This window comes from Microdochium trichocladiopsis (assembly GCF_020744255.1).
Source record: "Microdochium trichocladiopsis strain MPI-CAGE-CH-0230 chromosome Unknown B0I36scaffold_8, whole genome shotgun sequence".
NCBI classification, from domain to species: domain Eukaryota; kingdom Fungi; phylum Ascomycota; class Sordariomycetes; order Xylariales; family Microdochiaceae; genus Microdochium; species Microdochium trichocladiopsis.
The window spans coordinates 3,177,401-3,196,155 of NW_025763551.1; the positions used below are offsets into that span (position 1 = coordinate 3,177,401).

The 18,755-nt window shown below is 56.7% G+C and overlaps 6 protein-coding genes and 1 non-coding gene across 7 annotated transcripts; 3 read left to right on the forward strand and 4 right to left on the reverse strand.

Annotated features, from left to right (window-relative positions):
- Positions 1-106: 106 nt before the first annotated feature.
- On the reverse strand, positions 107-2,237 carry B0I36DRAFT_161323 (uncharacterized protein). Its single transcript, XM_046148663.1, has 2 exons — positions 1,024-2,237; positions 107-947 (listed from the first exon to the last, which is right to left on the reverse strand). The coding sequence occupies exons 1-2, from the start codon at positions 2,052-2,054 to the stop codon at positions 272-274; spliced, it is 1,707 nt and encodes a 568-aa protein (XP_046009911.1). The 5' UTR covers positions 2,055-2,237; the 3' UTR covers positions 107-271.
- Positions 2,238-2,456: 219 nt separating this feature from the next.
- B0I36DRAFT_331160 (uncharacterized protein) lies at positions 2,457-3,480 on the forward strand. Its single transcript, XM_046154943.1, has one exon. It carries the CDS (start codon positions 2,547-2,549, stop codon positions 3,273-3,275), a length of 729 nt encoding a protein of 242 aa, XP_046009912.1. The 5' UTR covers positions 2,457-2,546; the 3' UTR covers positions 3,276-3,480.
- Positions 3,481-3,839: 359 nt separating this feature from the next.
- On the reverse strand, positions 3,840-3,921 carry B0I36DRAFT_t136. Its single transcript has one exon. It is a non-coding gene; the product is annotated as a tRNA-Pro (tRNA).
- A 582-nt stretch (positions 3,922-4,503) lies between these two features.
- On the reverse strand, positions 4,504-6,582 carry B0I36DRAFT_212553 (multicopper oxidase-domain-containing protein; the record flags this gene model as incomplete). Its single annotated transcript, XM_046148937.1, has 5 exons — positions 4,504-4,833; positions 4,944-5,797; positions 5,852-5,918; positions 5,976-6,206; positions 6,280-6,582. Coding segments are annotated over 5 exons (1,785 nt in total), but the record flags the coding sequence as incomplete, so codon positions are not given.
- Positions 6,583-9,748: 3,166 nt separating this feature from the next.
- B0I36DRAFT_366226 (spherulin) lies at positions 9,749-10,635 on the forward strand (the record flags this gene model as incomplete). The annotated part of the gene is made up of 3 exons (XM_046159258.1): positions 9,749-9,885; positions 9,959-10,101; positions 10,208-10,635. The coding sequence occupies 3 exons, from the start codon at positions 9,749-9,751 to the stop codon at positions 10,633-10,635; spliced, it is 708 nt and encodes a 235-aa protein (XP_046009914.1).
- Positions 10,636-11,670: 1,035 nt separating this feature from the next.
- On the forward strand, positions 11,671-12,940 carry B0I36DRAFT_366227 (uncharacterized protein; the record flags this gene model as incomplete). Its single annotated transcript, XM_046159259.1, has 3 exons — positions 11,671-11,763; positions 11,834-12,656; positions 12,807-12,940. The coding sequence occupies 3 exons, from the start codon at positions 11,671-11,673 to the stop codon at positions 12,938-12,940; spliced, it is 1,050 nt and encodes a 349-aa protein (XP_046009915.1).
- Positions 12,941-13,413: 473 nt separating this feature from the next.
- Positions 13,414-18,211, reverse strand: B0I36DRAFT_161345 (VPS9 domain-containing protein). Its single transcript, XM_046148664.1, has 3 exons — positions 17,513-18,211; positions 14,457-17,429; positions 13,414-14,395 (listed from the first exon to the last, which is right to left on the reverse strand). The coding sequence occupies exons 1-3, from the start codon at positions 17,850-17,852 to the stop codon at positions 13,536-13,538; spliced, it is 4,173 nt and encodes a 1,390-aa protein (XP_046009916.1). The 5' UTR covers positions 17,853-18,211; the 3' UTR covers positions 13,414-13,535.
- Positions 18,212-18,755: the final 544 nt, after the last annotated feature.

Below are 18,755 nucleotides of genomic sequence, written 5' to 3' on the forward strand. Positions count from 1 at the left end.
CTCGCGTCATGCCTGATGCATCCTCCCTGAATATGCAACGCCTGGGCAAGAAATGATAAACACTCGGTCGAGTGGTGTAGGTCGCGGAAGCCCTCATCCGATCTCAAAGTGATCTGCGCTCTCATTGACTGGAGAGCGTTCTTTTTATATGATGGTACAATATTACAACACGGAGGAAGTGATCGGAAGCTCCAGCGACGTGGAGAGGGGTATCATTGCGGGTTCATGCTGTGACGGGGCATGCACCACGCGACTTGGTGGCTGGCTGGGCTCAGATGTAGTCGCGGCCGGCCTTCTGCATCTCAATCAGTCTCCAGCCTCTCGTGTCGGGGTTGTTGACATCTTCGGGCGTGCGCGTAATGCCAATGACATATGTCACCAGCTGCACCTTGTCCTCCATGCCAGCGGCAAGCTCGTTTGTCTTGGCGTTCCGGTAGACGTGGACTTCCTGCGTCCGGCAGGTGATGATAAAGACGGGAATGTCACCAGGCTCCAGCATGCGGGCCTTGAGAATATCAACGTGCCGAATATCGAGGATGCGTCCATCAGACTTCATGCCTGCCTGCAGGTACTGCTTGGTCAAAGCCTCGTACACTGAGTACTGCGCAGCAGAAAGCCACAGCTTCAGCGTCTCGGCATCGCCCTTGACGTAAGCGTCCAGGACCTCTGGCAAAATCCACTCACGAAGCTCCTGCAGGAAAGGCTCCAGCTGGAAGCGTGGGTCGACCTCGCGGAACTTCTTGATGACGAGGGCGGTCTCGTTCTCGGCAAAGAAGCTGGCAAACTTGTCCGTTATGCTGCGCGCGGTCGAGATGAGCGGGTTCTCAGACTCGTTGTACACGTTCTTCATGGTCGAGAAGCCTTGCATGACCTTGCTCTGGTCCCGGAAGTCTCTCCATGCTTCTTTCCACGCGGCGTCCTTGTGTAGAGTCACATTCGTACCGGCACTGGTTGACGGGAAAAGTTAGTACACAACTCAGCAAATGGTAGTGTCGAGCAACCAGCGAGACGACCTCTACTCACTTTGGATCCTCAACCATAGGCTCGTTGCTACCACCGTTCTGGAGAGCGCGCTGCCTCTCGCGAGCTTCCCTGGCCTTCTTCCGCTCCTCTTTCTCTACCCAGCCGCCATATCTTGAGCTGCTTCCATCGTCGATGACTTCCTTGACGTTCTTGAACGCCTCGGTCTCGCGGATAGGCTTAGTGGCCTTGTCGAGAGCTTCACCAGTCACGTTGGCGCCCTTGCGGATTCCCTTCATGACCGATGTGTCCCACGTCCACTCGGCGCCCTTGCCAATAGCGGAGGCAGAGGTCTTGAGGACCTTGCCCGCGGTGTCGGTGACAGCGCCAGTGGTCGTGGTGTAGCCTTCGCGGAGCTTGCGGACACGCTCGCTCTCCATGAACTGGTGGCCGGAGTCTGAGAGCTGCTTGGTCGACTCGTTCCACTCCTTTGAGGCCTTGAACTCGGTCTGCATGGTCTCCATGAAGACCTGCCAGGGAGTCTTGTCTCCGTGCGGTGGCGGTGGCGGGAGGTCCTCCTTCTTCTCCTTCTGCTCTCCCTCTTCGGAAGTCTTCTCCTGCTCTTCGCCTTCCTTCTTCTCCTGCTCGTGCTCCTCGGGCTTCTCCTCTGAAGCCTCCTTCTTGGGCGCCTCAGGCTTGTCCGCACTTTCCTGCTCGGGCTTCACGGGCTCCGTGTAGGGTTCCTCCTCGACAAACGGCCGAGGCGGGACGTTCGGCCGGTCGGTGGACGCGTTGAAGTTGAGATCTTTGGGCTTGCCGACCTTGGCGTCTAGTCTTGTCGACTGGCTGAACGGGCGGGAATGGACCAGCGCTATCGACTCGGGCAGAAACGCTGAGCGCAGCGAAGTGATGGAGGCATCGTCCAAGCGGGCGGAGGATGTCGAGCGTCTGGAGGGAGAAGACAGAGAGGCACCCGAGAGCAGCCGTATCGAGGCATACGGCCGACCGGCTAGTCGACAGGTAGGTGTGGCGGCTCTCGACAACGCCAAAGAGGACGCAGCCGAGCTGCGCGAAGCCTGCCGTAACGAAGCCATGATGGCAGGTTGGTGTCGGCCAGATCCCTTGATCCTGCGGAAAGAAACCAAGGGCGGGGACAGGTACGTGGGCGGGAGTCGAGGGGGGTTCTGCTGGGGCGGCGACGAAGGCCGGTGATGGGGATGGCGGGAGGAGGCCACGAGCAGAAGCGGCGGAGGCGGTTTTCGCAAACGACTCAAGGCTTCGGCGGTGGCCGGCCCCAGAAAAAAATCGCAGGCGCGGCACGAGATCCGCCCGGCCGTTCACGGCTGAGCGGACAGTGCGCCACAGTCCATATGCGTCTAAGGGCACTGTTTGAGAGACTGTGCTTGCACATCTGCACCGTGGATTAGGTAAGACAGGTGGAGGGCCGGCCCCAGAATGGTACGCGGGCTGCCATGCTCGAGGTCGAGCCCAATTTTTCGGCAGATAGACAGCGAGACGACGTCGTCAAGTACGAGCCCAGCGCACATCTCCTGGCACCCATCAGCACGGGTCCGGATGCCCCCGATATGACACAACCATCAGCGCGGCTATTTGCCGCTACTTCGGCCACCTTTTCGAGCCTCCCGCGAACGTTCGCCCGCCAGTCTGTCCGCCCTTTCTCTCAAACATGCCTACGTCGCAATGCCGATTCCATAAGGCCACCGAGGCCAGGCTCCCCAGCAGCCTCGACCACCCCGTCCTCAAGCTCAGGCATGTCTGAGCTGCAGTCGATCCTCAGCGCGACGACCACGAGCAACAACTCGCTCGCCAGCGACACAATGGCCAGGGCGCTCAACCGGGCCCCCTCTTCGTCGGCATCACAGTCCTCCGAAGACTCGATCCTGGGCAGCTCGGGCTGGAACCCGGAATGGGGCCCCATCACAGAGCCCTTCCACTTCCACATCTACTCGCACAAGCACAACACGCACGTCACCGTCACCAAGCCCAACCGCGACGCCATCATCAGCCTCAGCACGGGCAACCTGGGCTTCAAGAAGTCCAAGCGCGGCGGCTACGACGCCGCCTACCAGCTCGTCGCCCACGTCATGGACAAGCTCCACCAGGGCAACTGGCACCGCAACATCCACCAGCTCGAGATTGTCCTCCGCAGCTTCGGCCAGGGCCGCGAGGCCGCCATCAAGATCCTGCTCGGCTCCGAGGGGCGGCTGTTCCGCGACAAGATTGTCCGTGTCTCGGACGACACTCGCATCAAGTTTGGTGGTACCAGGAGTCAGAACCCTAGGAGATTGGGTTAATGGGGTTTCTTAGAATACAGAGGTTGGAAGGGCTGGATTTCTCAACGCGCTGTGGGCCGGTAGGGAAGGAATCGTCTAAAAACATTGGCAAGGCCTCGTTGAGGGTTCATATGATGCCATGGACCATATGTGTCAAGCCGGCAGCATGTAGTAAAATGTACAAATACAAGAAGACACGGCGATCGTCTCGCTGCATTAAGTCAGATGAATTGTTCGTCCTCCTGATCACATTTTTTGCAAACAACATCTCGGAGTACAGCATGTCCAAGGATCTGGTTTCCAGACCTGTTGCTATTATACAAGCGACAAAATATCACTCTGGCTCAGGGAAGACCACTGTCACTTTTCGCCAACAACAGTGTTCAGCAAAAGGTCTGATTGGATCGCCAAACGTCTCACGAAGCCGCTCATGCAAATCATACACAGACTCCTCGTCACAAGTGTTCAGGCATTGTTCTCATGAAGGCTTGATGACCTAACAAAAAAAGAATCTTCTAAGGCCAGGTGGTTTTACGACTCGCCCCAAGGAGGGGGGCAAAAACGTATAACCACTTTCTCAGTGACGGCCCGAACCGGGATTTGAACCCGGGACCACCTGCATTTAGAAATACCCAAAGCAGGTATCATACGACTAGACCATTCGGGCTCTGATTACGTAAAAGAAAGCGGGCTTGTCTCACAATAACTACAGCGTGCACGTCAGTTTTCGAACCCCAGTGACACTGTATCGTCCATTGTGTGAGTGAGGATAGGCTTTTCCCCCCGGTGGAAAGGACGTTGTGCATTCGTTTCTTCTTGCTGAAAGTATTCATATAGTGGAATCTTCTATCAAGAGAAACCACGAATAGAGTTGGCCGGGAACGCAGAATCCGTGATTCGAAGGATTCGGCGAGGTTTTAAAATAGTTGATAACGAGTCATGAGCAGGAGAAATTTGAGGGTTATCCAGTAATCGATAGCCAGAAGAAAGTAAACTCGACATGACCTAGCGTCTTCTTCCCCATATCAACCACTAGCGGCCCAATGCTGTAAAGCTGAGGCGCTCACTCTTGGTACAATCCCCGTTGAGATAGCCTCAGGGGGGGGGAGGAGAGGGGGGGGGAGGGGGTTGGAACTCTTCAAATGCCCGAGTCATCCTGGAACACATGGAGCGGCGCATCCTGCGCCGTGCAGCTAGGATACGAGTTGCTGCTCGCGTTGTAACCCGGCCACCAGTTCTGGCAGTTGCCGTACCACTTGTCCCAGTTGCCGCACACGCGCTCGGCCTCGGCCAGCGCCGGGGAGTCGCCGTGCGGCCAGAGGGCGTTGGCGTCGGCCTGGCGCTCGAGGATCTGGAACGCCAGGCCCTCGGACGCGTGGAAGGCGATGTGGCAGTGCAGCAGCCAGTTGCCCGGGTTGTCCGACTTGAAGGCGATGACGATGAAGCCGTTTGTGGGCAGCAGGACGACGTCGCGCCGGGCCGGGTTCTGGAGATTGAGCTGCAGCTTGGAAGGGTCGTCTGGGTACCTCTGGTTCTCGGCTTGCTGGAGGATGGCAAAGTCGTGGCCGTGGAGGTGAATCTACAAGGGGGCGCAAGAGAGGGCAGGCTGTCAGCAAGACACACGCTCCGATGCCCCTCTGGGGGGAACACATGGCAATGGAAGTACCCGGCAGGTTGGTTCGAACTTACCGGATGAGTGCCAAACGTTGTGCTGGCATTGTTGCCCGTCAACGCGAGGTAAACCCAGTCGTCGCTGGTGTAGTTCTCGGGAATGACCGCCCACTGCACAGGCCAGTTCCCGCTGAAGTCATTAAGGTGCAGGAAGATGGGATCGCTGTAGTTGATTTGCAGGGGCCGAAAGTCTGCGGTCATGTCAAAGGCAAACCTCGCCAGAGGAAAGATGGGTGTCCCGCCCGTCCGGTTGAGGGTGACTGCAAAGCGCTGGCCATCGTCGCCATTCGCGCTAGACCCGACTTGCCATGGCAGGATAGGCTTGAGCGATGCGGCGTCCTCGTCGGAGCAGACCAGCGCAATGTTGGGCCACTGTTGAGACTGGGGAGCCGCTGTGCTTGACGGGTCATATCTCAGGATCCCGTTCTTCTCGTAGCCCGGGGCGCCTTGATCGACTGAGCAGCCGTCTGGCACCCATGTACGGATCCAGAAGTTCTTGTCTTTCGGCAGCGGATTCGCGGGCCCGGCCTCGGGCCTAGCCTCCACGATGACATTGTATCGTTGGCCAATGCCGACGAGAAGGGAGGTGTTGTAGTAAGGCACAATGGGGACGAAATCTGCGCTCACAATCTGCAGCCAGTGGTTGTCGATCGAGATCACAAAAGTTGAGTCAAAAGAAGTATTGATGATTCGCAGCAGGTACTTCTTCGAGTGCTGATAGGGTTGTTGCTCAAAGTGCAGCTCATAAGTCTTTGGAATCGGCAGCTGGGCCTGGATGGAGTTGTTGAATCGAGTCACATTGCCAACACCGTTGAGGAGGATACTGGGTGCCTTGAGGCCCTGATATATGGCGTCAAAGGCGCTATTGTGACCTGTGACTGGTCAGCTGGTCTGCACGGGAATTAGTTTCGCACTGGGGAACATACCCCAGTCGGACACGATGAGGGGATCTTTTGGCTCGTCAAAGTCGGCAGAAGTCGGACCGTGGATTGTCTGTCAAAGGCGGTCAGCTTTCTTTGCGTCTGCAAGCCATCAAGCTTCAAAACCCACCAGGGGGCCCTGCAAGCCATCCGCGTATTGCACAGAGTAGTGGCTATGATACCACGAGCTGCCGTATTGTGTCGTGTTGAAACTGTAGACGAAGTGGTCTCCAGGGGCAATTGGGCACTGCGTGACACCGTTGACGCCATCCATTTGCATGCTGTTCAGCTGGCGAATGCCGTGCCAATGAATGCTGGTGCCATTATGCTTCATGTGGTTGGTCACGTTGATATGAACCCTCTACAACGCATGAAGCAAACTCGGATTAGCGCTTGAATGGGTATGTCAGAGTGCGCGAGAGAGCCTGGCTTACGTCTCCCCAGCAGGCCTGGATCCATGGGCCAGGGTATGTGTTGTTGAACAATTTCGATTGAGTTGAGTTCAAGCCATCCGGATTCAACCAACTGTCATGGACATCCAGCGTGTAGTAACGGTCAATTCCGATAGGAGCCTGATTCTCGTAGTCCGTATGGATATTGAATTCGCTCCCGTTGGGGTGCCGCAGCCAACATCCCCGATTCATCGGGGTCGAGCAAGGGTACCAATCCTTCATGTTTCGATAATCACACGTGAACTTAGCACCTGGATGGCCTCCTGGAGGACGGAACTTGGGATGGTCAGGCTCAAAGACGGCAGGCAGTTCGCCCCCGAAGTGGGAGCCAGGCTGCAGAGGATGCTGAGTGATTCCATCGGACCCGAAAGGTGAGAAGGTCAAGAAACTGATGACGTAAGTCACGGTTGCCCAGAAGCGCTCAACGAGCTTCATGGTGAATCTTGGGCACCAGAGAAAGGTGGAACAGTTGCTTTGTTTTTGTAAAAGTCACCCAGGCCGGGTAGGACATCGAAGCGAGCAGAAATAAAAGACAACCGCTGTGCAAAGAGAGAGAACGCAGGGCACTCATATATAGCGAAATGCGCCCTCTGCACTTTCACGCGGCTGACATCGCAGGCAGACAGTCACAGTCAGCCTCCAAGGACTACTATTTCCCATAGCGGAACTCAGGTGTGCCAGGTCGGAGCTGACCGAGTCTCCGAATTCTGATGTGCCGCATCAGGCCGGGAGTTGTGGGACATGAATTGGGCTTACCTCAGAAGCGGTCAGCCAATCAGCACGGCTCCTCGCATCGAACAGATGGGAGCGAGCCTGGTGGCGTTCCAATGGAGACGATTCAATAAAGACTATGTCCTACATATGGGTCATTGGAAGATGAATCGAGCCATAGCCGGGTGCCTTGTACACACCACTTGAACTTTGTCCTATCAGCTGAAGAGGGGAGCCGAGCCGCACGGTTTCTACGTATCTCGTCCTAAAGCGACCTTGGCATGGCAAGTGAGACAAGGCTTGTGGTGGTGTTGTCGCTTGCTGAACTCCAGTCCATCATCGAGCATGCGCTTAAAATATTGATAGCCTATTCTGAAGACAAAGTCAAGCGGGTGAGCTGCAGCTGGCGGCCGCGCACGCGCGGATGGATGGTCTTGCTCCATCTCGATACTCATATCCCCTGGCAGCCAATCCTGCACTTCCAATGAACCAGTCTCTGACAAGTAAGCGTAGGACTTGCGGGCCCTAATTCCGCCGAGACTGCCCTTCAATCAGTACACGAGCTCTTGCCTTTCAGGTTCAGCCGGTTATGGGAAGGTGGCACGTTCAGCTCATGTTAAGCTTCAGCGTGCCGTCCCTTCAGCCACCCGCACGTTAGCATGCCCTTCCCGGCTAGGGATCCACAACCAGATTAGATTAGTGAAGATTGAGCGACGACAATCGAGATCATGAGGGTGGACCTCAGCCCGTTTGCTCGGAGTACGTGTGCGAGGTAGGGTTCAAATACATTGCAGTCACACTCTTGCGACATACTCTTTCCTCCAAGTGCGGGAAGCTGTCCCGTGCCTAAGCAAGAACTGAGCTTGAAGAAGCGAAAACGTGATGAAGGGTTCAGCGCGAACTCAAACGTCCACGTCGTTGACGAGGTTGTGGGAATGCGGGGTCAGTTCAGTGAGACATGCCAAACGCAGAATCTCGTGGTTGCCATCCGGAGGTTCGAAGATAGGCCGCACGTGGAAGAAGAGACTGCCGAGAATTTCCCTGGTCCCTTCACGCCTCTTCTTCTGGAACCTTGTTCTCGACACAGCTGAACTAATGTCTCTAGCTCTGCCACTTGATTGGCGAATGCTCATCTTTGTCTTGCCGTGGGAGAAGAACATGGAATCCGGGGCAAGTCTCAGATATCCGACGCCAGCGAAAGCTTGATTTGCTGTGTGAGCAACCCGATGCGGCAGAAAGCTTCCATCGCATGATGGGATAGCAAAACTACTTTGGTCCGGACCATCACAATCGTCTGTTCGTCGACGCGCAGTTTGGCTGTGCATGGTGTCGCAATCTTAGTCGGAAAATCATGAAATGCTGGAGGGCGAAAGACCGGTGCCTGTGAGTACCTTAAGTACTATTGAGCTGGCCTAATGGCTGTTCATTGGCCGTAACGCGAATCAGCATTTAGAGTCGCAGTCAAATTGTGCCCGGGTAATATCCATCAAAGGGCGCTGAGTATACGCCTTGCAGGGGACATTTTTTATGGACTCGTAAGCCCAATGCAGCGTGAGACATGAGGACATATTGCTGTAGCCCCTTGTCACCGAGTATGCAGCATGACAAATAGCTACAACGAGCCTTGGCGCGTCAGCGCGAGTGCTGCGGCTCACAGGCTAGCATCGACCAGGTCCCCACAGTTCGGGACTCACCGTCGGGGGGATTCTGGCACAGCCTCCATAGAAACACAAATACTCAACAATGCAAGATGATCTGCGTCGAAATTGACCTTTCGTCGTTACCTGAGCACGGTTGACGTACCTGAGCGCGGCGCAGGAACTCAACACAAAGAGGCTGCAGTGACGAGAATATATACGATCGTCTCCAAGCATTTGCTCTGTGGGCGCGGCCAGTGCAGGTGCCGTGCACTTGCCCAATTCCAGATCATTGGACGATTGTTGATGAGAAGTTCCGGCTGCTATGCTCTTCGGGTTTGTTGCACAGTCTGGGGCCTTGACGACCTTGGAACGTGGTGATTGTGGCACCTGACTGCAGATCAACATCACGACCTTCCTCCCAAGGTCTACACGTGAATAAGCGCTGGAGCCTTGAATGGAAGCGATGACTTAATTCGGACGACACTAAGCAACACGCATTGCTGCCGCAGTTGCAGTGGGGAGAGCTCCAGGCGACAGCATAGGCGGTTGGCAAAAGAACTCCGTGCACTACACTACCAGGGAGCTGTGTGAGCGTCCGACTTATTCTGTCACCGACCCCGCAACATCGGAACGAATCAATCAGGCAGTCAATACCAGGATCACTCCACAACGCAAGTGTATGCGACTGGCAGGCTAATGGCTATATTGCAGCCACACGGCATTCCAGAATATTTCCACGCCGTAATGTCCACGATGATTGGATCACGGCAGGGTGCTGACCGGGGTCTTTTGCGGCTCTTGCCGGCGTGCATGGGACGGGCTGACAGGCTGTGGAGATTAGTGACTTGCACAGCCCGTCGACGATTTGGAATGTACAGCGTACAGCAAGAGACATTTGGAATAGCTTCAACGCAGTGACGGCGACGAAAGGATATCGCGGTGATGAGATTTACTATATAAGGATGCCAGATCATGCTCTTAGGGGAGGTTGAAAGAGCATCACCAGCACCAACAACCACATTTCACCCACAGACACTTCTCCTTCCAACCACAGGCACTTTCATCGTCAGCTTCTCACCGCACGAAACCCAACCCTAAACATGTTTGCCAAGATCAACCTCGCCTCTGCTTCTGCCATTCTGGCTTTCTGCAGTCTCGCCACTGCGGCTCCTCAGAAGCGCGACACTCCCGCCGCCGACGAGGCCAGCTTGACGACCAAGCTTCGCCTCGCCAACTCGTAAGAACAAAACTGTAGATTGTGGGATCTGCCTTCGAAGAATTGTACACTGACAATCCATCACGATTGACAGCGCCATCGAGCGATATGCGCTCCTGCCCGAGGACAAGGACTGGGTATTCGACTTCAAGACCAGCCCTGCCCCGCTTGCCAACCGCGAGACCTTTCCCGCTCTCGTCGGCAGCGGCGGTGGTCTTGCCTACGCCACCTTCCCTGGTAAGTGACTCTTTTGTCATGATCGGAATCTCGCGATCATGCGCTCGTCACTTGCTATTTACTTACCGCGCAACGCCGCTAACCACCCCACTCTGAACCAAAACAGGCTGCAGCATGGCCTTTGTCCACCTCCACCCGCGCTCGTCGGAGCTCTTCATCGTGACCGAGGGCTCGCTCATGACCTCGATGGTGACCGAGGCCGGCGTGGTCGACCCGGCCACCGGCGCCCCGCGCGTGATCCAGACGGAGCTGAGCGCGGGCCAGATGACGCACTTCCCGCAGGGCGCGTTCCACACGCAGGTCAACCCGACGTGCAACAACGTGACCGCGGTCGCGGCGTTCACCGGGGACGAGGATTTTGGCGCCACGGCCATCGCCGAGCAGTTCTTTGCCTACGGCGACGACATCCTGGCGGCGTCGCTCGGCGGGCAGACGACCATTGGCGGCAAGGACTTTGACGCCATCCGGGCGGTGATCCCCAAGGGCGTCATGATCCGGCTGGAGGAGTGCGTCAAGAAGTGCGGCCCGCAGTAGAGTTCTGGCGCATATATTGGGGGGGGAATCCTTGTCGACGCTGGCATCAATTGTTGAAGTCTTGTTGTAGTCAAGGGCAATCGTCCGGAGAGAGAGAGATAGAGAGAGAGAGAGGGAGGGAGAGATGGGAAAGGGACTTGGATGGCAGGGATTGAGATGATTAGACCGGCTTGGGGCTGGGAACGGGGCTGGCCGTGGGAGGTGTTTTGCAGTTTTACATTCTTTCGTCTGTCGCTCACTTTTTGTCGCGTCCTAGAATTTCTTTTTAGAAAGCAGTCAATTCAGTCACCAACAAACACGGTTGAAGAGAAAGCACCAAAAGCTGTGAGAGTGGCCGACATGTGATAGGCGCCCCTCCCTCCCCTCGCAGGCGAGGGATATGTGTGGCGCGGGGACCTCGGGCAGGCCGATGGAGAAGACTGTGCCTTCTTTACCGCATTCGCAACGAGGACGCCGACGACGAGAGGCGGATCGAGGTCGCCGGGGGTGACGTTGCGTTGGTGCCTCCGGGACGGCGGAACGGCCCCGCACTCGGGGGACAGGGCCTCGCACTCGGAACAGCAGGCAAGAGAGCTTATTCAGTGGATAAGCGCCGCTGTTGATTGGGTACTTTAAGCACGTTAGTGTGGGCGGGTCCCCCAGGCACGGCCAGGTCGCCCGTGGTCAACATCGTCATCGCCAACCCTCCACAGGAGAGTCTTAATCGATGCGAGCAAATGTATAAAAGTGACGGGCATTCTCTCAATGGGATGACATCTCATTTCCCACTCAACACAGCTCCGCAGCTTCTGGACCATCCCCACCTCAATCCAGCCTCAATCAAGGCCTACGGACATCACGCGATTACTCATACGGCCATTTGTCCACCAAGTATTACTACGAGCGGGCACGGCATTCATTAATTACCAACGTCCACTTGTCTTCTCACAGACATCGAGTCCCAAGTCTTTTAGCCTGGAGCGAGCCCGTTCATTCTCAATCAACATCTGCAGCTCTCTCCCTGCCCAACGCCACACAACATCACCACCCGTCGCAATGTCCTTGTCAAGCTTGATACAGACTGTCAAACAAGCCTTCCCAGGCAAGCCTCACTACACAGAAAAGGATGTCCCTGATCTCACAGACAAGGTCGGTGCCTCTTAGTAACCTGGTCCACCGCAACATCTCCAAACTCACTCACTCTTTCCTTCGCCTAAAGGTCGTCATCGTGACTGGTGCCAACACGGGCATCGGCAAGGAGCTCTCGCAGATCCTCTACGCCCGCAACGCCCGCGTCTACATGCTCGCCCGCTCGCGCGACAAGACTCTTGCCGCCATCGACGACATTCGCCGCAACGTGCCCGGCTCCGCAGGCACGCTCGAGTACATCCACCTCGACCTGGCCGACCTGACGACGATCCGCACCACGGCCGACGCCTTCCTCGCCAAGGAGGACTCGCTGCAGGTGCTCTTCAACAACGCCGGCGTCGGCTTCCCCGAGCACGGCTCCACCACAAAGCAGGGCTACGAGCTCCAGCTCGGCGTCAACTGCCTCGGCACCCTCGCCCTGACCGAGTGTCTGACCCCGGTCCTCGAGCGAACCGCCGCCGCTGCCTCCGCTTCCAAGTCCTCCTCCAAGTCATCCAGCAGCAGCGTCCGCGTCGTCTTCACCTCCTCCTCGGCCGCCGAGGCCAGCCACCCGGCCAAGTACATGAGCACCGTCCGCAAGTTCGCCCAGGACCCCCACGCCATCCCCACGTTCCCCAGCTACGCGGCCAGCAAGCTGGGCAACTACCTGCACGCGGCCGAGTACGCGCGGCGCCACAGCAGTCCATCTTCGTCGCCGTCGTCATCGTCGTCGTCCATCCTTGCCGTCTCGCTGAACCCGGGCAACCTCGACTCGGACCTGTGGCGCACCCAGGGGGCCGCGTTCCACTGGCTGCTGCGCACCTTGTTCTTCTACCCTGTCGTCAACGGCGCGTACACGACACTCTTTGCCGGCTTCTCGCCCGAGGTCAATGACAAGACTTCGGGTGGTTTCGGTGGGTTCTTGCTCTCTTATTTCTTCCCCCCACCTTTTCACGACAGTGTCCCATCTTCCCCCCTTTCCCCCCCCTCTCATCCACAGCCCAGTCGCCTAGACCCTAGTTTAAAAAAAAAGGTCATGCACTGACAACACACACAAAACATAGTCGCACCATGGGGCCGACTCTGGCAGACCTCACCACCGCTCGCCAAGGCCGCGACCCCAGTGTCCCAGGGAGGCTCGGGCACGGCCGAGGAGTTTTACGAGTGGTCGCTCGCGCAGATCCGGCCTTACCTCTGAGATGGATGAGATGGCTTGACTTGATCACCTCGGCTCAAACTCTTGCTCTTCCCTTCCTTCCTCCCTTCCTTCTCCATCCTCTTTTCTCTCTCTCTCTCTCTCTAAAATGATGATTTTTGTGCATAGCGAACCTGGATCGTGGTCCTGTTGTACCAGGAAGGAAGGGAAGGGGGGTGTAATAGTTTCTACTTTGTCCCTTGCTTGGCATCCTCCTTTTCCTTCCTTCTCTTCCTTTCAGTCATTCGTCAGTCTCCTGCGTTGTATACATGGTTCAGATGGACATAAGTCGAGTAGATGCATAGCATTTGGAGTTTCCATTCATTCGAAACGATATAGCTTAGCAATCAAGTGTGCACAGTAGCGGACTGAAGCCGAAATAAAACCGTCTTACCTCACTCACAATCAGCCTCACGGTCATTGCATCACGAGAGAGAGACGAGATAGGGTTGGTTCAGGCGTTGACAGGTTTACCAATAAGTGCCGAAGATCAAAAAAGGGGGTTTTCGCCATTAAAAGTGTGTCTATCATAAGTCTATTCCTTGTCTTTTTGTTGCTCTCCAGAAAAAAGATCCCATGACTAAAAGATGGCTTCGAATCATTCCCCAACATTGTTGTTGAGTGGCGATCCACCGAGTGCACCGGGAATGCCTGTCGCGTCTCCTCCACTCTCCCCAAGTGCCGGCTCGGGTACATTCGCCCCCGAGCTCTCGCCATTCGTGTTCACAGCCTCACCACCGCCGCCGCCGGCCGGAGGAGTCTCACTCTCCACGACAGCATCGCTAGACCGTATCCCTCCCACCTGGCGAGGATCTTCATGGCCCAAGAAGTCGTGACCGGAGCTCTGCGCATCAGCGACGCCGTGTTGTTGTCCGTGCCGCTTTCCAGGCGTGGCAGCAGCAGCAGCAGCAGCCATGTCCTCCTTGAGCCGGCGCATCGTCCGCTGCAGGGAACCAAGCCTCTGCCGTTCGAGGACGAGCATGTTCCGGGCATATTCCCTGATCGCGGCGCGCCCCATCTGCTCGTGCAGTACCTGCCACCCGGCAAGCTCGCTCGCGACAACCTGCTGGCTGTACCGGAGCTCGCGCCCGAGCCCGTCAATCTCCTCCCTGGCTTTGCGGATGGACTCCTCCTTCTCCTTGTCGTGGCGCGCGCGCGAATCATCCATCAGCCCCAGCGGCCAGCGTGTCGAGCGGGACAGCGAGCTATATGTACGGTCGATGTGTTTGCGCTGCGCCTGTATCTGGCTGACCAGCTGCGGCGGCCGCAGCAGAGCACCGATCATCGCTTGGATGGTGGTCTGCAGTGCCAGGAAGTTTGCGTGGAAAGTCGCGATTGGTGTCTGCGCAGGGAGGGCGACAGCGCCAAGATAGCTCTTGAAAGCAGTCTTGTGAGTCGCCGGCAGGAACTCGAGCGCAGCAACTTGCCGGTTCACCAAGGCGGCAGCGTCGGAGAGATCTATCCGCGCCATGTCAGTACGTTGGGCCATCAACGACAGAACCAACAACATAAAACGTACCGTTTGCAACGACCCCAATTGCGTTGGCCCGGCGCGCCACGCTCTTGGTCGAGTAATTCACGCTTCGCACCATATCCCTGGCATGCTCGACAAACTGCTCAACCTCTCTCATATCTTCAAGCGGCTCGAGCTCATCCCGCACCTTCTCCGCCCGTGCAATCGCCTTCAGTCGACTTCTCTGCTCCACCTGTTCGACCTGCAGCTCCGGCACGAGAAAGAACTCCCACAACATCTCGTGAGTAGCGAAGGTCGGGTGCTGTAGTAGGATGCGCAGGAACGCGTTTGTGCGGAGCTGGACATCCTTCAGGACCGCCCTTGACGGTTTTGACGGGATCTGGAACGGCGAACGCTGCATCGAGATGCTCGGCATCCACGAAGCGGGGTTCTCAATGGTCAGAAGATTCATGAGTCGTTCAAAGTCGGCAAGGGACCTTCGGCAGGTGGTCACCGTGTAGTTCATGCTGTCAGCCGGCGCACCAGACTTCAGAACGAGGCGGATTGTTGCGTCTTCCACAAAGAATGAGCGCACGACACCAGTGATGCGACCATCCTCACCGGGTGGCATCACAAACAACGTCAGATCGTCGATCTTGTTGCGAACGTCGTCATCCTTGGCAAGCTCTACAGCCGTGAGTCCGCGCAGCTCCCTCGCGGCAACGTCTACGCGCGGGTCGGAATATAGCACCCTCACCATTTCGAAGCGGCCGTACTTGCTGGCTAGCATCAGTGGTGTAAACTTCTTCTCGTTTGTAGCGTTGGGATCGGCATCTCCGTAGCGAAGGATCTCGAGCGCCAGGACATGGTCGTTGACAATATGCAACAATGTGTTGCCTTTGGCGTCAACATGATCGTCCAAGTGGAGTGGTTGCCGGTCGCCTTGAGCTCTGGTGGCAGCTTGGACACCCGCGAGCACCATTGCAACATAGTTGTTGTGGTCGTACGAGCGGCAGAGGGCGAAAAGCGGCGTCTGGCCATTCTTGTCCTTCTGCCTCCAATTGAGAAGGTGTCCGATGCGTGGTATCAGGCTGGGTGCTTGGAAGAGGTAGTGTCCTACGCTGCGCTCCCAGATATCTTGTTGATGCAGGTAGGCACTAGTCTCCTCGTCACTAGAGGACGCCAGCACAATGTCGAGAATGCCATCAATGAGCTCCAAGTGGCCAAGTTGTACCGCAGCACTCAGCAAAGTCGTCCCTTGGTTGTTCGCATCTTCCATGATGGCCTTGGCAGGGAAATACTCCTCCAAGGAGAGAAAGTACTTGAGTGTTGCTGGTTGCCCATGCTGGACGGCCATCATCAAGACTGATTCGCCGGACGAATCTTGCGTCTGACAAAGGCGCTCTATGGACGTGTCGCCTTCAAGACCCGAGCCAGTGGTTGCGAAACTCCCTGTTCGGGAATGATAAGAGAACTCGGATCCGCTTGACATGCTGCGCACGTCCATTGAAACTTTTTTGGGTCTCTTGTACGATATGAATGGATGTTCGTCGTCGGCGGCGCTGCTCTGGAAGGGAAAGACATGACTGAGGCCGGAGCCCTGAGAGTAGAGGCCAGTCGTCTGGGATTGGGCATCGCGGGACCAAGGTACAGACATGGACGATCGACGCGAAGAGCCATTCACAAAGCTCCAACTGATTGATGCTGCGTGGCTTGACGATGTCGACTTGGTACGTTCCAAGCCGTTCTCGTCATCGTCCTCTGGTGACGTATCTGAGTCTGGGTCCATAATGCGTCTGAGCTCATCTACATCTCCCTTTGCACTGGCGTCCCACAGTGCCTTGTTGCGTCGGCTGGCCTTGCGTAAGCTGCTTGAGTCCCGGGCCAAGTACGACAACACAGCTTCGAAGGTGCTGAGAGCATAACCCATCTCGCCGCTTTCTACGTCGTCGATGAATATGAAGTGCCTCATGTACAGAAGACGGGCCTGCAAGTTCTTGACTCCTGCACGAATGACGACGTAAAGCAGGAGGCAGACGAGAGTGTCGGCATTGATTGTCACGATGGGCTTTTCTGAGGGCTGCCCGGCCAGATCAGGTCGAGGCTGCTCTGTGAGTTTCGTGACGAGCTTGAGGGTGGAGAGCAGGAACTCCATCAGTTCTTGGGGAGACGTGGCGTTGGACATCCGGCGGAAATCGTCAACGGCAGCCTCAATGCGCGCCGTGAGAATTCTCTTGTCGCGCACGCCACCTTCAATAAAGAGGCCCAATTGCGAGATGTCAATGTGTTGCATCTGCCGCAACTTGCTCTCGAGCTCGAGGTCCTCGGATCGTAGCAACGCAGCCAGGCGGGCCCAGATGAGATGGTGCAGGCTCTCCGTGATGTAACGCTCAATCAACCTCTCCACGATCGGGCCGGTCAGCTCCGTCGTGGCACCCAGCATCGAGAGCTGCTGCTTGTCCACACCCTGAAAGATGTCGATGGCGCTCGTGACAGCGGTCTCGAGCGCAACCCGCATGACATCCTCGCTGTCCTCAGCGAAGAAGTTCTCGACGACCGATTCCCTCTCCTGCTCAGTGAACGTGGGTCTTCTGGTCGCGGAGGCGCTATTCGAGCGAGCCTTGCGCATGGCGGCAGTGATGGGGCCATCAGGGGTCGGGTCAGGAATGTTGATGGCAGATGGCGGCGGCGGCAGGGGCTTCTCAAAGGCCGTCCTGAACTCTGCAAATAGCTTCTCCAGTCCTGGTTGCATCTGCCGTGCTATTAATGGAAAGTTGTTGAGAAGCTCGTGGAAGCTCTTGATGTCCTTCTTGCGCGGGGCGCTTGGCTCGCCATGGTCTACCGCCGTCCTGCGTCGAAGCTCGTCCTGCTTGCGCTTGGCCATTCCGTCCTTGTAGACTGCAGGCTCGATGGGGATCTCGTCCCACGTGCCGACCAGGGGTCGTGAGATGTAGTATATCAGCCATTGTCGCGGTTCGATGGTGTCGCCGTACCATATTGCGTCGCCTAGTAGCTGCGTTTGCGCGAGTGTCCGGAAACCTGTGACGAGTCAGTCAGTCAGTCAGCAGCACTTTTGCGAGGGCGCACTAAGCAGCAGGCGACCAGGAGGGCAGATATCCTACCTTTGTTTGTGAATATGGCAGCATCCTTGATGACGACGCTGCGGCCATTGATCGTGTTGTACTGTCGCGCCTTGCCGCGGATCTCGCGCAGGTTGCCTACCGAGTCTTTTCCTCCTCCCGCGGCCGACGAGGGACTAGGCACGCGTAGGACATGGCTGCCTTGGAAGTCCTCGGAAGCGACAAAGTCTGCGAGGGACAGGCCGCTCTCGGTCTCGCGGGAGGTGAGGAAGAACTCTGTGGTCGGGACGAGAAGGATGTGATGGTGGACGGGGGTGCACTGGGATGCCAGCGAGTTGCCCGGCTTGAAGAAGGCGGCGAGGAATGGGTTCAGGGGAAGCATTCACGCCGTTGGTCGCAATGTCGCCGGGCAGGAAGAGGAGGTATGGGCATGTCGAAGGCCCAATGGGGGCCGGCGAGTTGACTCGTTTCGATGTTTTGCAGAGTGTCGCTTGCGGGGAGGGTGACGATGCTTGTGATCTTGGGGGAGCAGCTGGATGACGACAGCTGGCGGATCTCGCAGATCGCACTGGGTGGACTGCCGCGCTGGCCTGAGGGCGGTCTGATCGATGTCGCAAGGTGGGAGGTCGAGGTCGGGTTGACGTGACGCTGCGAAGGACTGTGGCGATGCTGGGAACAATGTCGAAAGGGGCAGCCTGGCGGTGGTTGAAGGTCAGACGAGGGCTCAACTGCCGATAAGCAGCTCGCAGGCGCACAGCGGGTGCCACGGTAGCACCGATGATGTCGCAGGGCAAGTTTCGGCTAGCGTGCGTCAATCTCCCGGCTCCAGCGGCCCCGCCCATAGATTCAACTGCTTGCCCTGCACTGCGCTGCGCTGCACGAAACTGCACTGCAGGCCTGCTGGTGCCTGTCTAGCGATCGACAGCAGCCGCCCCCCCTGCACAAGCTAGCCCAGTGTAATCGCCAGCATCCCGACGGGGAGCATGGAATGAGGCACGATGCTCGAGGCTCGACTATGCGAAGTACTATACAATTTCATACATCTCGCTGCCATATTCCGTGCTGTCTACAGCCATTAGATCTTGCTACGCGCGCTTGTGCGACCCTCTTTGCGCTGCAATATTTTTTCTTTTTAAAAAGAATTGGAATATTTGAGGTCATGAAAATCACATCCCTATGAAGAATTGTCCCAACCACACGAGAACTTGGTCGGCCAAACATATAACCCATCTCTTCAAACTATGATTTTACCTTTAACAATCCATTCTTTCATAGAAATCACAGT

What these genes read in the sequence shown, in the direction of transcription:
- B0I36DRAFT_161323 (XM_046148663.1), bottom strand. Translation starts at nt 2,054, where the DNA reads ATGGCTTCGTTACGGCAGGCTTCGCGCAGCTCGGCTGCGTCCTCTTTG. An exon ending in CCTATGGTTGAGGATCCAAA is followed by an intron (nt 948 to 1,023) that starts GTGAGTAGAGGT and finishes CCCGTCAACCAG; the next exon opens with TGCCGGTACGAATGTGACTC.
- B0I36DRAFT_331160 (XM_046154943.1), top strand. Translation starts at nt 2,547, where the DNA reads ATGACACAACCATCAGCGCGGCTATTTGCCGCTACTTCGGCCACCTTT.
- B0I36DRAFT_161345 (XM_046148664.1), bottom strand. Translation starts at nt 17,852, where the DNA reads ATGCTTCCCCTGAACCCATTCCTCGCCGCCTTCTTCAAGCCGGGCAAC. An exon ending in TGCCATATTCACAAACAAAG is followed by an intron (nt 17,430 to 17,512) that starts GTAGGATATCTG and finishes GACTCGTCACAG; the next exon opens with GTTTCCGGACACTCGCGCAA. An exon ending in AATTGGGGTCGTTGCAAACG is followed by an intron (nt 14,396 to 14,456) that starts GTACGTTTTATG and finishes TGGCGCGGATAG; the next exon opens with ATCTCTCCGACGCTGCCGCC.